The 13415-nt window shown below is 45.7% G+C and overlaps 1 protein-coding gene and 2 non-coding genes across 7 annotated transcripts; 2 read left to right on the top strand and 1 right to left on the bottom strand.

The window, feature by feature from the left end:
* The first annotated feature begins 1772 nt into the window (after positions 1-1772).
* On the top strand, positions 1773-1857 carry trnay-gua (transfer RNA tyrosine (anticodon GUA)). Its single transcript is given in 2 exon segments — positions 1773-1809; positions 1822-1857. It is a non-coding gene; the product is annotated as a tRNA-Tyr (tRNA).
* Positions 1858-2399: 542 nt separating this feature from the next.
* On the bottom strand, positions 2400-12628 carry dnajc5b (DnaJ (Hsp40) homolog, subfamily C, member 5 beta). Of its 5 annotated transcripts, none has more exons than XM_048977536.1 (6): positions 12501-12628; positions 8675-8804; positions 7805-7927; positions 5690-5903; positions 5029-5206; positions 2400-2709 (listed from the first exon to the last, which is right to left on the bottom strand). In XM_048977536.1, the coding sequence occupies exons 3-6, from the start codon at positions 7909-7911 to the stop codon at positions 2624-2626; spliced, it is 585 nt and encodes a 194-aa protein (XP_048833493.1). In that variant the 5' UTR covers positions 7912-7927; positions 8675-8804; positions 12501-12628; the 3' UTR covers positions 2400-2623. The 5 variants fall into 5 exon arrangements, with proteins under 5 accessions (XP_048833493.1, XP_048833489.1, XP_048833490.1 ...); XM_048977532.1 differs by lacking the exon at positions 12501-12628 and adding an exon at positions 9562-12259; XM_048977533.1 differs by lacking the exon at positions 12501-12628 and adding an exon at positions 12084-12259 and having other exon boundaries at positions 8675-9690.
* Positions 6920-7005, top strand: trnay-gua (transfer RNA tyrosine (anticodon GUA)). Its single transcript is given in 2 exon segments — positions 6920-6956; positions 6970-7005. It is a non-coding gene; the product is annotated as a tRNA-Tyr (tRNA).
* Positions 12629-13415: the final 787 nt, after the last annotated feature.

Here is a 13415-nt window from a genome sequence, read left to right as displayed (position 1 = left end):
GAGGTGTGAGGCAACAGTGCTAACCACTGCATCACCATGCCGCCCTGTATTTGGGGCTATCTTAGGATATAAGACTCAATACTTTTATTGATCCTTACAGGGAGATTCTCTTTTCACCTGTTTTCTGTAGGTGAGAGCAAGCTGGCTGCGAAGGACAGCCATCCACAGCAGCACTAGGCAGCTGGAGGTTAAGGACCTTGCTCAAAGACCCACAGATGTGCCAAGGCTGGGCTTGAATTGGCAACCTTCTGATCAGAGGGTCAGATTCATAGCCCATTGAGCTACATGCTGCCCCCAGCGGGATGTGGCTACGTGGTAGCAATATGATTTCAAAATGCTCGATTTAAATAGCATTCTACCAGTTACCAGGTCAGTTCCATGTAAAGACTTCTACCTGTATTACGCACATATCTTTTATTAACTTATATGGAATTAAGGAGGAAAAGGCTTCTTTTGTCTTGTAATATCTTCACATTTTGCACCATGTGCCAGTAGAAAGTTCTTTATAATTCAGGTCTGAGACTTTTCCTGACTCACAGTGGGGATGCGTCGCCATTTCTTGCCGTCTCCCTGCCATCACCATCATTTTTTTGCTCCTACAGCATTGTGCAGCATCACCTACTGGTGAAACGCCTCTCACGCGCACGTCTGCCTCCTGCCACTCACATGGTCGTAAAGATTCTATTGGCTGTAACTGACAGCAGCTGAGAGAGCTCTGCGTGGTCTATAAAGATTTCTTTGGATAATGCAGAAAATGCACGAAAATGTGTAGAATGATGTAGAAGACAAGAGAGGTGTGCTGAGGAGTTTGAAAGGAAATCTTAGAACGTTTCACAATGTACATGTTTTTAGGCAGTGCCCCACTCTCTGGGAATGACTCCCGGCACCAGCAGGGGGCGCTTTGCGCTGTTCCTTGAGATTATATTCATATTGCCTGTCAGCCATGATCTCAGGGTAGCAGAGGAACTTCAGCTGTCTGCTCTTTGGCTCATCCCCGTGAGCTGTGACAGGGACAGACCCTCCCTTTGTGGATTACATGCCAAGGGGCAGGGGGTGCTGGTGGGGGGTGTGAGCTGCAGCAGGAGATCTGACTGCTGTATTTAGTCAATTTATTACAATGAATAAATATAATTGTCTAAATATTGCCGAATTCACCAGCACCATTGAGTGTCTAGATTGAAGGAGATTGTGTGAACAGGAAACCTTTACACAGCTTTATTACAATTCAGTGCTGTGTTTCCCAGCACACCCGAGTCCACTGTCAAGATGATTTGTAGCGCTACACAAATGATATTAATTTCCCAAGCAAAATGGCCAGGTTCTGTCCGTTATTCAAGGATTTGTATCACATTTGTGATGGCCAAAATATTAAATTAGCAGCCAAACGATTGTTCACATGATATTAATAATAATGTATCGAGGAAATAATATACATCTATACTTATTATCTCAATTTTACGAGCTTCCTAAAGAATTCCTCTTTGGGGGAGGAGGGGGGCAGCGTGTAGCTCAGTGGGCTAAGCCTCTGTCCTTGTAATCAGGAGGTCGCAGGTTCGAAACCAGCCTCAGCACATCTGCGGGTCCTTGAGCAAGACCCTTAACCCTGGGCGCCGCGACCAACCTCGCGATCAACTTACTCCACAAAGGGAGGGAGGCGTAAAGATAATTTGCCTACAGTTGATCAATAAAGTATCAATTATTCTTTCAAACATCTCTTAATTGTATTGTATTCTTATATTAAGTAATATTCAGCAATTTCTGTTGCCGTTCTTCTTTCGATAGCTCAGTTGGTAGAGCGGAGGACTGTAGAGCCGTATTGTCATCCTTAGGTCGCTGGTTCGAATCCGGCTCGAAGGAAAAGGCGCATTTTGACGTCATCGATGCATTTCAACGCTGGTGTGACTGAGAAAATTTATACTGTCAGATGAACCCGAGGCAGCTACAGATGGAAATGTCAGCTTTGTAGAAAACTCAGCGTAGTAAACTTTATAGTATGTACCTGTGCGTCTTTCCTGATCTCTGTTTCACTGAGAGCTGCCTAGCTGTTATACTCACGAGATTAACGTCAGAAAAACACAAGCCAAGAATACTACAACTCACAGTGAAACTATTAATGATCAACAAAAATAAAACATATCGATTTCCTAAAAGTCCCGTGTTAAAAGCCAGTATGCTAAATGAATACTGTCCGATAGGAATTCACTTTATTTAATTTAGCATTTATAATACCTCAATAGCTTCCTTATAGTTAATGAAGTTCACATTTAATATGGTATCTGAGAATTTGACATACATCTTCTATATTTTTAAGATATTCTATCTTTTTAAGATATTATTGTAACTTTGAATTGTATGCGATAAATAACCATATACAAAACCGCAAACACCATGCATCAATAAATCTTCAAAAATGCTTTTATTTGTCTTGATACATCAGATAACAGACTTTACTCTTTATATTCTCTTATAAAGTTCCTTTTCCAGTCGTTATTTATTAATGCTAAGTCACAACAAAATATCTCTAGGCAACCAGGAGAAACGTGAAAATGCAGCCAAACGTCACCGCATGATGTCACACACGCATCCCTATTTACAAAGCCCGCCTCCCAGTGGCCCCGCCCTCTCAGGTGTAGGTCCGGTGTCCGTCACCGATCAGCTGGGTCTTCTCACTCGCGCTCGTTGGCTGCATCACAATGGGCGTATCGCCATCTGAAAATATTGTTCCCAGAAAAATTAAATTCATTCTGCTTGAGAAGACAACAACAATAACAATAATAATAAAAATAAAATGTTGAGCCATTTCGCCCTGAACACAGTGATATTTAACTATTTCTATTTAGGCATATTACAGTCAAATTCACAAGCTACAAACTCAAATTTAACACAGAAGATGGGGGCTGATCACTGTGAGGTTTACAGGCATTCAAGCTTCTCCATTGACATCCCCTCCCCCTGCACATATTTGTGGAATATAGACCTAACATTGGTTTTAATTCTCTTTTATTCTCCTGTTTATTTTTCAGCTAAAAAAAAAAATCTCAAGTGCGGGATTGGCAACTTTGGTCAGCTGACTGGCACGAGGTTTTCAATTCGAGACAAGTCTGCGCCCACATTTACGTGTATGTAAGAGTAACGTATTAATAGTATGTAGGGTTTGCAAACTACCCCAATATTTTGTTGTAGCTGATTTTAGGTTTATGATGGAATAATATAAAAATATTGCTGCATGATTTCTTGCGTGAGCGTGACAGTCTGAAAGCGTGAGGGTCGCGCCGCATGCGTGAGAGCTGGCAGCTCTGCGAGTGACCCTATCAGGGGAAGAGCTCCTCGCCGGTGGTCCTCAAGATATTTAACTTTGAGACCCCTGCCGTAAGGCATCTAGGAGTCTGACATGCATCATAAAAACATTAACTGCACATAATCACATTCCTTCCTGTAATTTTTTCTACAACAGTTCTATCCTTGTCCTGTGCGAATGTTTGTGTGTGAAAGCATTCAATAATATTTAAATCTCTGCTTCTAAACATTAGAACCAACGATCATGTAAATGAAGCTGGCCTTACCGGGACACAGAGAGGATTAAAGCTGATTTTATTTCTGCGATTTCAGCTTTGCAATCATTACTGTTTTAACAGGAGTTGCAGTACAATTCCTCAGTCCCTCAGAACAAATATGGCTTTTCTCTTATTAATAGCATTTATAATACACATCCAGGTGCGGATGTGCTGAACTTGGTGTGTCTGATCTTTCACCACTAACCTGCAGCTCTACCGTTTAGGAGGCTACTGCGTGCGAATTCCACAATAAACGCAGCAGCGTAAGCGAGTGCTTGACTTCGTTAGCAGACCGTATCTCATGACTCGTTCTATTATTAATGTGTGAGGGCGGAGGACTTTTCTGACGTGGTGAACACTCTTCTGGGCATTTTTTACATTTGCTGCTGCAAACATCTCTCTTCACATCTGCTGTGGGACTTAATCATAGGCAGAGCTGTGAAGGGGAGCGTGTCGTTCTCCTCAAGCAGAGGCTCGCCAGTTCTGAGGACATGAAAGGCACTGCACTGACCAAAAATAACCCGCACGAAGACACATTTTGGGAAATGACTCACACCCACGGTAATTAGTGGTTTGTGGAGATTAATGCAGACGAGGAAAAAATACACACATTGTCACACTGACAAAGGAAAAGGCTAATATATAATGGTTATTGTTTTTGTTAATTAACCACTGTATTTATCTGAGATTAAGACATTGGGACACGTCTACAAAATCTAAAACGTCACCATGCTGGGGGGGGTGGGGGGGGTGGGGGAGGGATTCAGCTACTTGTCCTCACACCCCCAGAGGATTTTCTCTCCCTACTTTTTAGTTCCCTCCCTCCACTTCCCTGTTCCATGCCCCATTTTGTATAAATTATATAGTAATGGATTGCCACACATTCTTATCAAGTGCTTTGGTGTGACTGTTATGAGGGATGCTATATGAAAATAATAAATATATGATTATCTGTCATAACCTGAGGCCTTGTTTTAAGCCACGGTGGTGTGAAAAGGCTGTCCTCTTTGGAAGCCTCTGTAAAATGTGACCTGGAAATGCATCCACCCGATGGACCCTTCATAGCCCAAGATATCCCAAGATTCATTGCGGTAAAGTAGGCGTGTCCTGGTTAGATGATAGGAGGGGGCACTTCGTGACTCAAGGGCAAAGGCGGGAACAGCTGGTGATTTGACAGCGTTTTCCATTCGACCCACGAAGAACGCATCCCACAAGTCTATCTTCAAAGACTGCGTCCTTTGACGGATTCATCTCTGGAATTCAGACACAGCCTATGTTCTCTGTGCCCTCTGTCCCTTTGTTCTTTCTACAGACGCTCTTCCTGAAGGGGATTGACCAGTAAAAGCACAGCGTCGGCTAGGAGAAGCCCTGGAGTGGTCCCCGATCCTAGAATGCCGTGCATCAGCACGGAACCCTTCCAGCAGATTCTGCTTCCCATAGGTCACCTTACCTCGTGCATGCCGGTCCCACTTACCCCTTTCCATGTCGGTACGGATCTGTTCCTCCAGGTCCTCCGGGGACACGTAGCACTCTTGCTGCTCTTCCTCCCCTGGGACCCGGGGCTTGCATTTCCCGCAGCAGCAGTTGCAGCAGCAGCACAAACAGCAGCAGAAGTAGCAGCCCGTCAGCAGGCCGCAGATGGCGAAGAGACCCTGCAGACGCATGTCGGAGCTGTCAGTTCGCACGCTGTCAGTGCTGTTCTCTTCTGGAGGGACTTCTGCCAGTTTTGCTCAGATGCATGTTTGGTTTAATGAGGGAATGGTCATTGAGGGACTGTCAACCCATTAAGTAATATAAGCAGCCGCCTATGGCGCCATCTAGTGACGGGGCACCAACTTAGCAAGCCAATTTCACTTTCTCTTAGACACTATGACGCCCTTATGGGTTTCGAACACCAGCGTGTTTTACATCAATTTCATCAAAATCTCTACATCCGAAAATGTTAGTAGTTTATTCGTAATTTGTAAGACATGTCGTTTTGGTGGTTTGTGACAGGTTAAGTGCTATACTCCTGCTTAAATCTGATCCACAGATTTGTGATTACAGTTAATAATCACAGACTCGCGCTGGCCAAAGGCCAAACCCACGGATGTTATGTCAAGTCAGTGCTAAGGGTCGCAGCGTCGGCTTATCACCTTGGCCCACCAGCTTGAGAGCATGAAGTAGGTGTTGACGTTCTCCTCTCCAAACTGCTGCGCCACGTACAAACCCAGGGAGCCATACTTGTCGTATATGTTCTTTTTAGTGATGTCTGACAGCACGGAGTGAGCATTGTTCAGCTCCTTAAATTTCTCCGCGGCCTCTGGGTTGTCGGGATTCTTGTCCGGGTGATATTTCAGAGCCAATTTCCTGGAAGAGAAAGCTGGCCTCCTTAGTGCAAAAAAAAAAACAGAACTTCCCAAAACATCCTGGATCTCCTTCTAAATTACCCTTTTCCTTCATGTATTAATTTCAGTTAATTTAATTAGGTCTGTTGCATAGCAGTTAAGCTGGTGTCTGACCTGGCATCAGGCACCGTAGTTCAGTGTTTTGAAGTTGGTACCGCGGTTTAGAGCAGAGTTTGGCAATCAGTGATGCAGCAAACACACATTTTATGTGTTATCTGCAATGCCTCACTTCATTAATAAGGATTCAGAAGGAGGGGGGAGGACAACACAACATAGGTAGCTGTGACCCCCCCCCCTCAAGAAGAAAAGCCACCTGAGAGGGTTCAAGCAAAACGTGATTCAGTTAGTATATAGTTCAACTTGACTAGAATAATGATCGAGGCTAAAGGTTCCATTTGAGCTCTGCTCTTGATTGTGGGTCCCTTCCAGCTAACTGCTGGCCGATTGGACGGGCAGTCAGCTTGGGATTGGCTGCGGCTCTGAGGGTCCAGGGACCCAATTAGAATCTCCCGCAAAGACGGCTGAGTGGAAAACGGCCTCTGAAGATGGGAGACTCCTCCCACCCTGTGTCTGCAGCCACGCTTTGGTGGTTAAGCCCCTCCTTCAAAGAGGCAATGACATCCCATTAAGGCCCCCATGGAAAATCGGGAGAGAAACCATGGAGAAGAGTGGAGGAGGGAGTCGAAGAAGTAAGGCCATCAAATCGCACCATCATCATCATTTTAAGTCATTGCAAGCAGTTGTGTTTAGATATAAATGCAGTTATTTGCGATAAACAGATTATGTCGGTGTGGGTCACTGATTTCCATTATTGCTTCACACCTTTATGCTCATGGCTTTCCAGTGCCACCTGGTGTGCATGACTATTCCTGCAGTGAAAATGGCCAGTGATGGCTTGGCGGGGTGCTTGCTGAGAAAGGGAGGGGGGGGCGAGGCTCAGCACACCTCACCACAACTGTCTGCTGGACACCACACCACCCTTCGATAGCTCAGTTGGTAGAGCGGAGGACTGTAGAGGCTGTACTGTGATCCTTAGGTCGCTGGTTCGAATCCGGCTCGAAGGAACAGATGGTGCGGGTCAATTTTTTTCCTCGAACTGATAAAGATTATGAGGGTGCTGTGTTGCTCTGCAGGGTGGTGTGCCTGGGATCCCAAGGTCAACTCTCTGGGTCGGCAAAGTGACGATACCTTTGGGCCACTGAGCAAAGTCCCTAATACCCAGTGTCGTGGCTGACCCTCCTTTCTCGAAACAGCGTTTGTCACATTAAATAAAATCATCTGCCAAACACTGTAATACAGATAACTGCGTTTTCATTTTGAATTTAATGGAAGGGCTACATTCATTGATCCATCTTCGAACAGCTTATCCTGGTCGCGGTCACTTGGGGCACATTTCTCAAGCAGCACCGGACACAAGGCAGAGGCGTGGCCTGATGGGATGCGCACACCCCACTACACACTGAGGGTGATTTAAAGATGGTATGTTAAGAATCATGCAACCTCTCACTCCCTTCTGCGTTTGGTAATATAACTGATGCATCTGAAGACGGCCGTCACAAAAAAAAAACGGTCAGTGTCACATGGTTTAAAACTGGCTAGTCTGTACGACGGCTGGTCTACCAGGGCTAGTCACTGCCATGAAAGGGGAGGGGTGGCTGTCATAGCCAGGGAATACAGGGCGTAAGGCTGTGTTTCCATGGTGACATGCTTACTGGGCCGTCGTGGATTCATGGTGGAAGTTTGGGCGAAAATAACAACAACAGCAACAACAACAGGAACAGCAGGAAGCAACACAGAGGTTTTGGGCGGTGCTCCGTGCAGTGTGGTGCTAAGTTGGCGTGAGGATATATATACATGACCCACCTGTAGGACTTCTTGATGTCTTCATAGGTGCAGCCTTTTTCCAGGCCCAGGATCTGGTAGAGGGCTTCTCCTGAAGTGGACAGGGCACGCTGTCTTTGCTCGGACATGGCGTATGACAATTAACTGCGAAATCACACGCAGACAATGAGCATGTCATCAGAACACTGCCAACACTGCCAGCGCGCGTCCGAGACGAACGAGGGAGTGCGTCCCTCGGGCCTTAGTGTGACCAGACGTGCGGCTTTTGCATCGAAAGCACCCCCCTCCCCCCTAGACTTTAAAGACCCCTTTACGGGGCAGGATGGCCCATCTCAAAAGCCACTAGATTTCAGTCAGAGAATGTCGGTGTTGCAGCCTTGATGTCGGTAACTGTATCGGCGAGCCTAACAGCGACCCTATTCATTATTGATAGGGCCAAACTTACAGCGTTTCTTAGCGTGAGGGATTATTATGCAGAGTTAGAGTTTTCGCTCTAAACACGCAGCAACATCCCCCCAATAGACACAAACACCCAGTTGAAGGTGCCAACAGGCTCACATTAATGTGACAAACTGTACGGAATAAAACTCTGCACAGAGTCAATAGGACTTACCAATGTGCACCAACACATATAATCAAAAAGACCAGAGAGGTAAATACGTTAGATGTAGATGTACTGAAGCATCTAATACCTCATTCACACCAGTCTTGCTTTTGTATCCAGGCTTCTTGCGTTTTCCACCAACAGAAGCGATCCCAGTATTAAGTAGCCAAGTGAGATTCAGACAAAGGAACAGAAGAATCGGCAGTGCGAGCCTCAGAAGGGAGGAGGACCCTTTGCCCTGCGGAGGAGCACCTGCAGATGGTCCGGCGGACAGGCTCCACACTTACCTGCACCCCCCTCCGACGGGCTGCGTCTTCCACCAGCTCCCAGTCAAGCCCCTCGTTCCAGTCCTTTCCAAGCCAACGCTGGCAGGTCAGTGGAGTCAGGTTGCTCCTTTTTGTGCAACGGATCTGCAGCCTAAATGAATAAAACATTAATTGAGTCACTGGCTCCGGTTTCGGAGGCCGCCAATAACAGGCGGGGCGCGGCAAGCGCGCTCGCTCGGATTTCACCGGTAACGCTCCCCGGGCCCGTTTTGGCAAACGGCTGTTTTTGGAATCCCATCCCATAATGTATCTGGTGTAGCTTGGAAAACTGTGATTGGGGATCCTGCCGATGGTCGAGGAGCTGGACAGGAGCTGGGAAGCGTCTCGGCTTTTAGACGCTCCGGACCGAAGGACCGATGCTGCCGACAGGCATGATTATTTGCCAAATACGGCATCACACTAAGGACTCAGTCCCACCTGGGGCTTCCTGTACTGGGGACAGTCCCACCCGGGGTTTCACCGAACCTGACGAGCACTCATTCATACTGATGTGGTCAATGCTTTAGCTTTGGCTTTTTATCTTGCCTAGTATTTGCGAATGGATGGATGGATATTCTCTGCTGCCATAAAATGGTGTGCCAACAATCCATCCATCCAACCATCTTCCAACCATTCTTCCTGGACATGATCAGAGGGGTATGAATCAATAATCATCTTATTCACCAAGTGCAAAAAATACAAAAGTATTTGCTTTTAGTGCAGGTGGTGGCATGAAGTGCATGATTAAACAATCTGTCAAAATAAGCGTACACAAAACAAGATAGAAGTAAAATAAATAAATAAAATAAAAGTAAAATAGATGTCCATCCATCCATCCATCATCCGCCGCTTATCCAGGGTCAGGTTACCGGACAGCAATCTAAGCGGGGATGCCAAGACCTCCGTCTCCTCAGCCACCTCCTCAGCTCCTCCGGGGGATTACCAAGGTGTTCCCTGGCCAGCCGAGAGATATAATCTTTCCAGCATGTCTGCTGGGTCTGAGCATCCGGTGCGGAGTTCCAGCGTAGATGCAGATCCGGAAATTAAACGAAAGAAATACAATAAAAATATAAAGAAAGCTGTGAAAATAATAAATACGCATGTAGGTATATAAATGAAGGAGGCAGACAGGCATCTAAGCTGCATTGTATGTTCGTACACTGTCTTACGTTTGATCTGTGTCAACTTTCACTGTATGGTGCACCTGATTGTTTTATACATATAGCTTTGGGGTGGGTGCAAATCAGCTTATGAAGTCAGCAGGGCTGTGAAGCTCGCGCAGGGGATGATTGGAAACGAAACAACGCCGGAGGCGAAAATGGAATTTTTCATCAGAGACTTAAGCATTCAGTAGCGGATCGTGAGCGGCATCGTACAGGTATCATACTGATGCACTGCGAAAACGCAGTCAAGAAGCAGCCGGGTAGATGCTTGTGTAGGGTGCGACTTACACAGCGTGACAGCACACATAGTCGCTGCACTAAATACCCCCCAGAAATGTGAGCGAAAAGACCCCTTTGCCTTGAGCTTTCTGTACTCATAATCTGAGGTAAGCACGCAAGGACATCAGGTGGGGGGTCCAGGTGAATACGCCGTCTCATCTGTGGAGGATGTTTCAGATATTAAGAACAGAAAATACGCTTGATCATAGGCAACAGACTGAGAAACGTAGTGACTCAGTGAAACAGTTTAATTTCCTCTTGTAACAAACCAAAACAGAAATTCCGAAAAGGGGTAAGAACGGTTTATATGAACGATTCAGCCTGTTGTACATTAAATCAGCTTAGCAGACGGTATAAATGTTTATGTTCCACTTATGTGGAAATGACGCCACCTGGCGGTCATAGACTTACCCTTAAAATCAGCCCCAGCATGAGAACGTAGCGTAAACGACTTTCAGAGGGCTCGTCTAGAATTCTTTTTTTTTCTTTGAATATTTGCTGATTAACCAGAAGAGTTTGTGATAATTTTCTAGCTCTCCATCATTTTTACTTCATTTAGAACCAGTGTTCCCAGTAGTGGTCTACATTGCCAGCAGGATCTGCAGTTTTTATAATCATATAAAAACTCAAAAAAGTGTAGAAAGACTATTCGCCGTAGGGTGTCACAGTACCTAGTGTCAGGTCATTTGTTATATTTTGTTTCATTATAAGATGTGGGAGCGATGTTTGACAGTCACGTGCAGGGGCGACGAAGGGGTATGGAAACTCCAGCACGTTCTGGTGCCTCTGGTCACATGCAGCAAAGACAATGTGATGTGAACTAGTTTCTCTGCTTGGAATTCTCCCCAGGATCTTGACGCTTCTGCCTGAAAGCGTCTTTATATAATTCTTTTAATATATTTTTATATCTATTAACTTTACCTAAAATAATGAAGGAAATGATTCGTTATACTGCTAGTCATGCTGAGTAAACTCTGTTCCTCTGTTCTGCGTTCCTGTAGTAACATTATATGGGCACTTGATGGCGCAAGACAACACAGTGAACACGTTCCCGGAGCGTTTGCAAAATAAGCCTAACAGAATCTTATAGACTGGCTTCAGTTAAGCAGCTATTCTTCCTAATGTTAATGTTTTAATGTGATCTGGTTAGACCATTTCCTCTCCGCTAAAAACATATGCAGAGCATGTGGGATGTTATTGTGGTCTTGTTCTGTTAGAGACAACCCCCCCGTCACTACTCACACATAGTCAGACCCAACACGCTGCCCAGGCCGTAAGCAACCGGTGTGTCATCCTTACAGCATGACTGGTAGCCTACCATTCAAGCATGACCGTGTTGGTCACCGGGGCACAACTCTTCAGCAGAAACTCCGCCCTCACACACACGCACTCACTTTCCGAGGATGGGCGGTGGACATCTTCATAATGCACGTTTACATTAAACACCGGAGTCCAAAGTAATATGTGTGCAGATTCTCAGTTTGATGCAGGCTGCACCTCTCCAATCTGAACGCCCATCTCCTGCTCTTGTAACCTTTTTCCTCAGAAATAACCTGCGTCAGAGCGTTTCCTTTGTAGTGTTTGCAAAAGTGAGATGAAACTGAAAAAAAAATAAAATAATACAAAAGAGAGGAGAGCAGAAACCTCAAACGGCATGCGGGTCCAGCCCCGACGTGACCTCAGACACTCAGCGAAAGCAAGTACAAAGGCATAACCTGAAAAGCACATCCGCCACTGAAGCTGGCGCTTTCCAGCTTATGAAAAAATAATATACAGTTTCTTTTCTACTGAAGTACAGGCAGCTCTCAACTTAAAACTGTCTTAAGTAAATCCGAACTTGCGCAAAAAATATCCGAGATACAATTATACTTTGTGTTTATGTATTTTTGCGATAAGATGCCTTGAATGATATGGGCAGGTAAATCTGACTTATGGAAAATGTGACTTACGTGAGCGTTTGTGGATCGAGAGCTGCCTGTCCTTATTTAAACCGAATCTGACTGCAGACGGCTTTTGTTGACAGTTTGCTCATAACTTAATTCGTCAATTGCAAGAGCTCTTGACGCGACATAAACTTAAACATTACCAATGGAGCCTGGAGTTGCAAAGCTGTTTGTAAACAACGGGTGGATTACTGTTTGAGTTAGTCAGCTGCTGAGGTCACATGACTTGGAGATCTGCGGTTTTGAGTTAACGTCTAAGCGGAAATAACATTAGCGTGCAGCAGTGCATGGAGCTCAAACGGAGCATACACGAAATGAAAACATTCATGCGGACCGTCCCATATCAATTCATCCATCCATGTTGGGGCAAAGGATCACTCTGGGAACCCAAACAGTCAAGCTAAGGTTGGGGGATTCACTCACCCACAGAGTTAACGCTGCCCAGCCGTGTCCGGCCGCCAATGGGCCAGCTGAACAAAGAAGTGCACATTTGCTCAAGAGGCTGTCTAACCAAAGTCTCTATTGTCCCAAGGAGGTTACATTTCTACACAGTACAGTTAGAACACAGTCCTTCCTCTACTAGAATAAGAGCTACCAATTAATGAGTGAAACAGCCCCCTTTTTAAATCAATGTAAGGCACATTAGATAGAAGGTACTTATGTTTTAGCTCTGTCACCTTCACAAATGTATACTGTGCAAAAAAAAACAAAAAACAAACACTCAGCTTCATTTCTACATGAATTTCCATCAGGCCAGTAATACTTCAGGAAACCAGAGCTTGTTAAGCTGTTAAGGGACAGAACAAGAGGCTGTTTGAGCTTTGAACGAAATAGGCAACATGGCTGCAGCGAAGCTCTGGCTGCACAAAGAGGACAGGAAGTGATGTCGCTGCTTTGGGCAGAAGTGTTCGCAAAGAAAAAGACCTTGACTGCTTCGATAGTAAATGGAGAAGGACTGAATTGGGAGTCGGGGCTGACAGCGCGGCCTGTCTGCTCCCGACACCAAGCCAGGCGGCATTGGAAGGACCCTGATTCAAATTGGTTGGGGGTGGCCAGGGCAGACAGAGAGCCATTGTCCAGGGTGGGTGAATTCTGGGGCCAGGAAGAGGGGCTGGGATGTCAGGGAGGTGACAGAGTCACAGGTGGCCTCTCTGTCACAACAGGTGCTCTTTGGGGTGGCTCAGTGGGTCAGGATTCTGTGCCTGTGATCAGAAGGTTGCTGGTTTGAATCCCTTGGCCAGAAGACTAATGCTACTGTTAGGCCCTTCAACACGGCCTTTAGCTCATAATGACTAAATGGCCAATGCTGCATTCAGACCCCAGTCTTCACTCTCAGCC

Source organism: Brienomyrus brachyistius, chromosome 15 (genome assembly GCF_023856365.1).
Source record: "Brienomyrus brachyistius isolate T26 chromosome 15, BBRACH_0.4, whole genome shotgun sequence".
Classification (NCBI taxonomy): Eukaryota; Metazoa; Chordata; class Actinopteri; order Osteoglossiformes; family Mormyridae; genus Brienomyrus; species Brienomyrus brachyistius.
The sequence above is the reverse complement of the archived record's forward strand: the minus strand, read 5'-3'. Positions and strand labels throughout refer to the sequence as shown.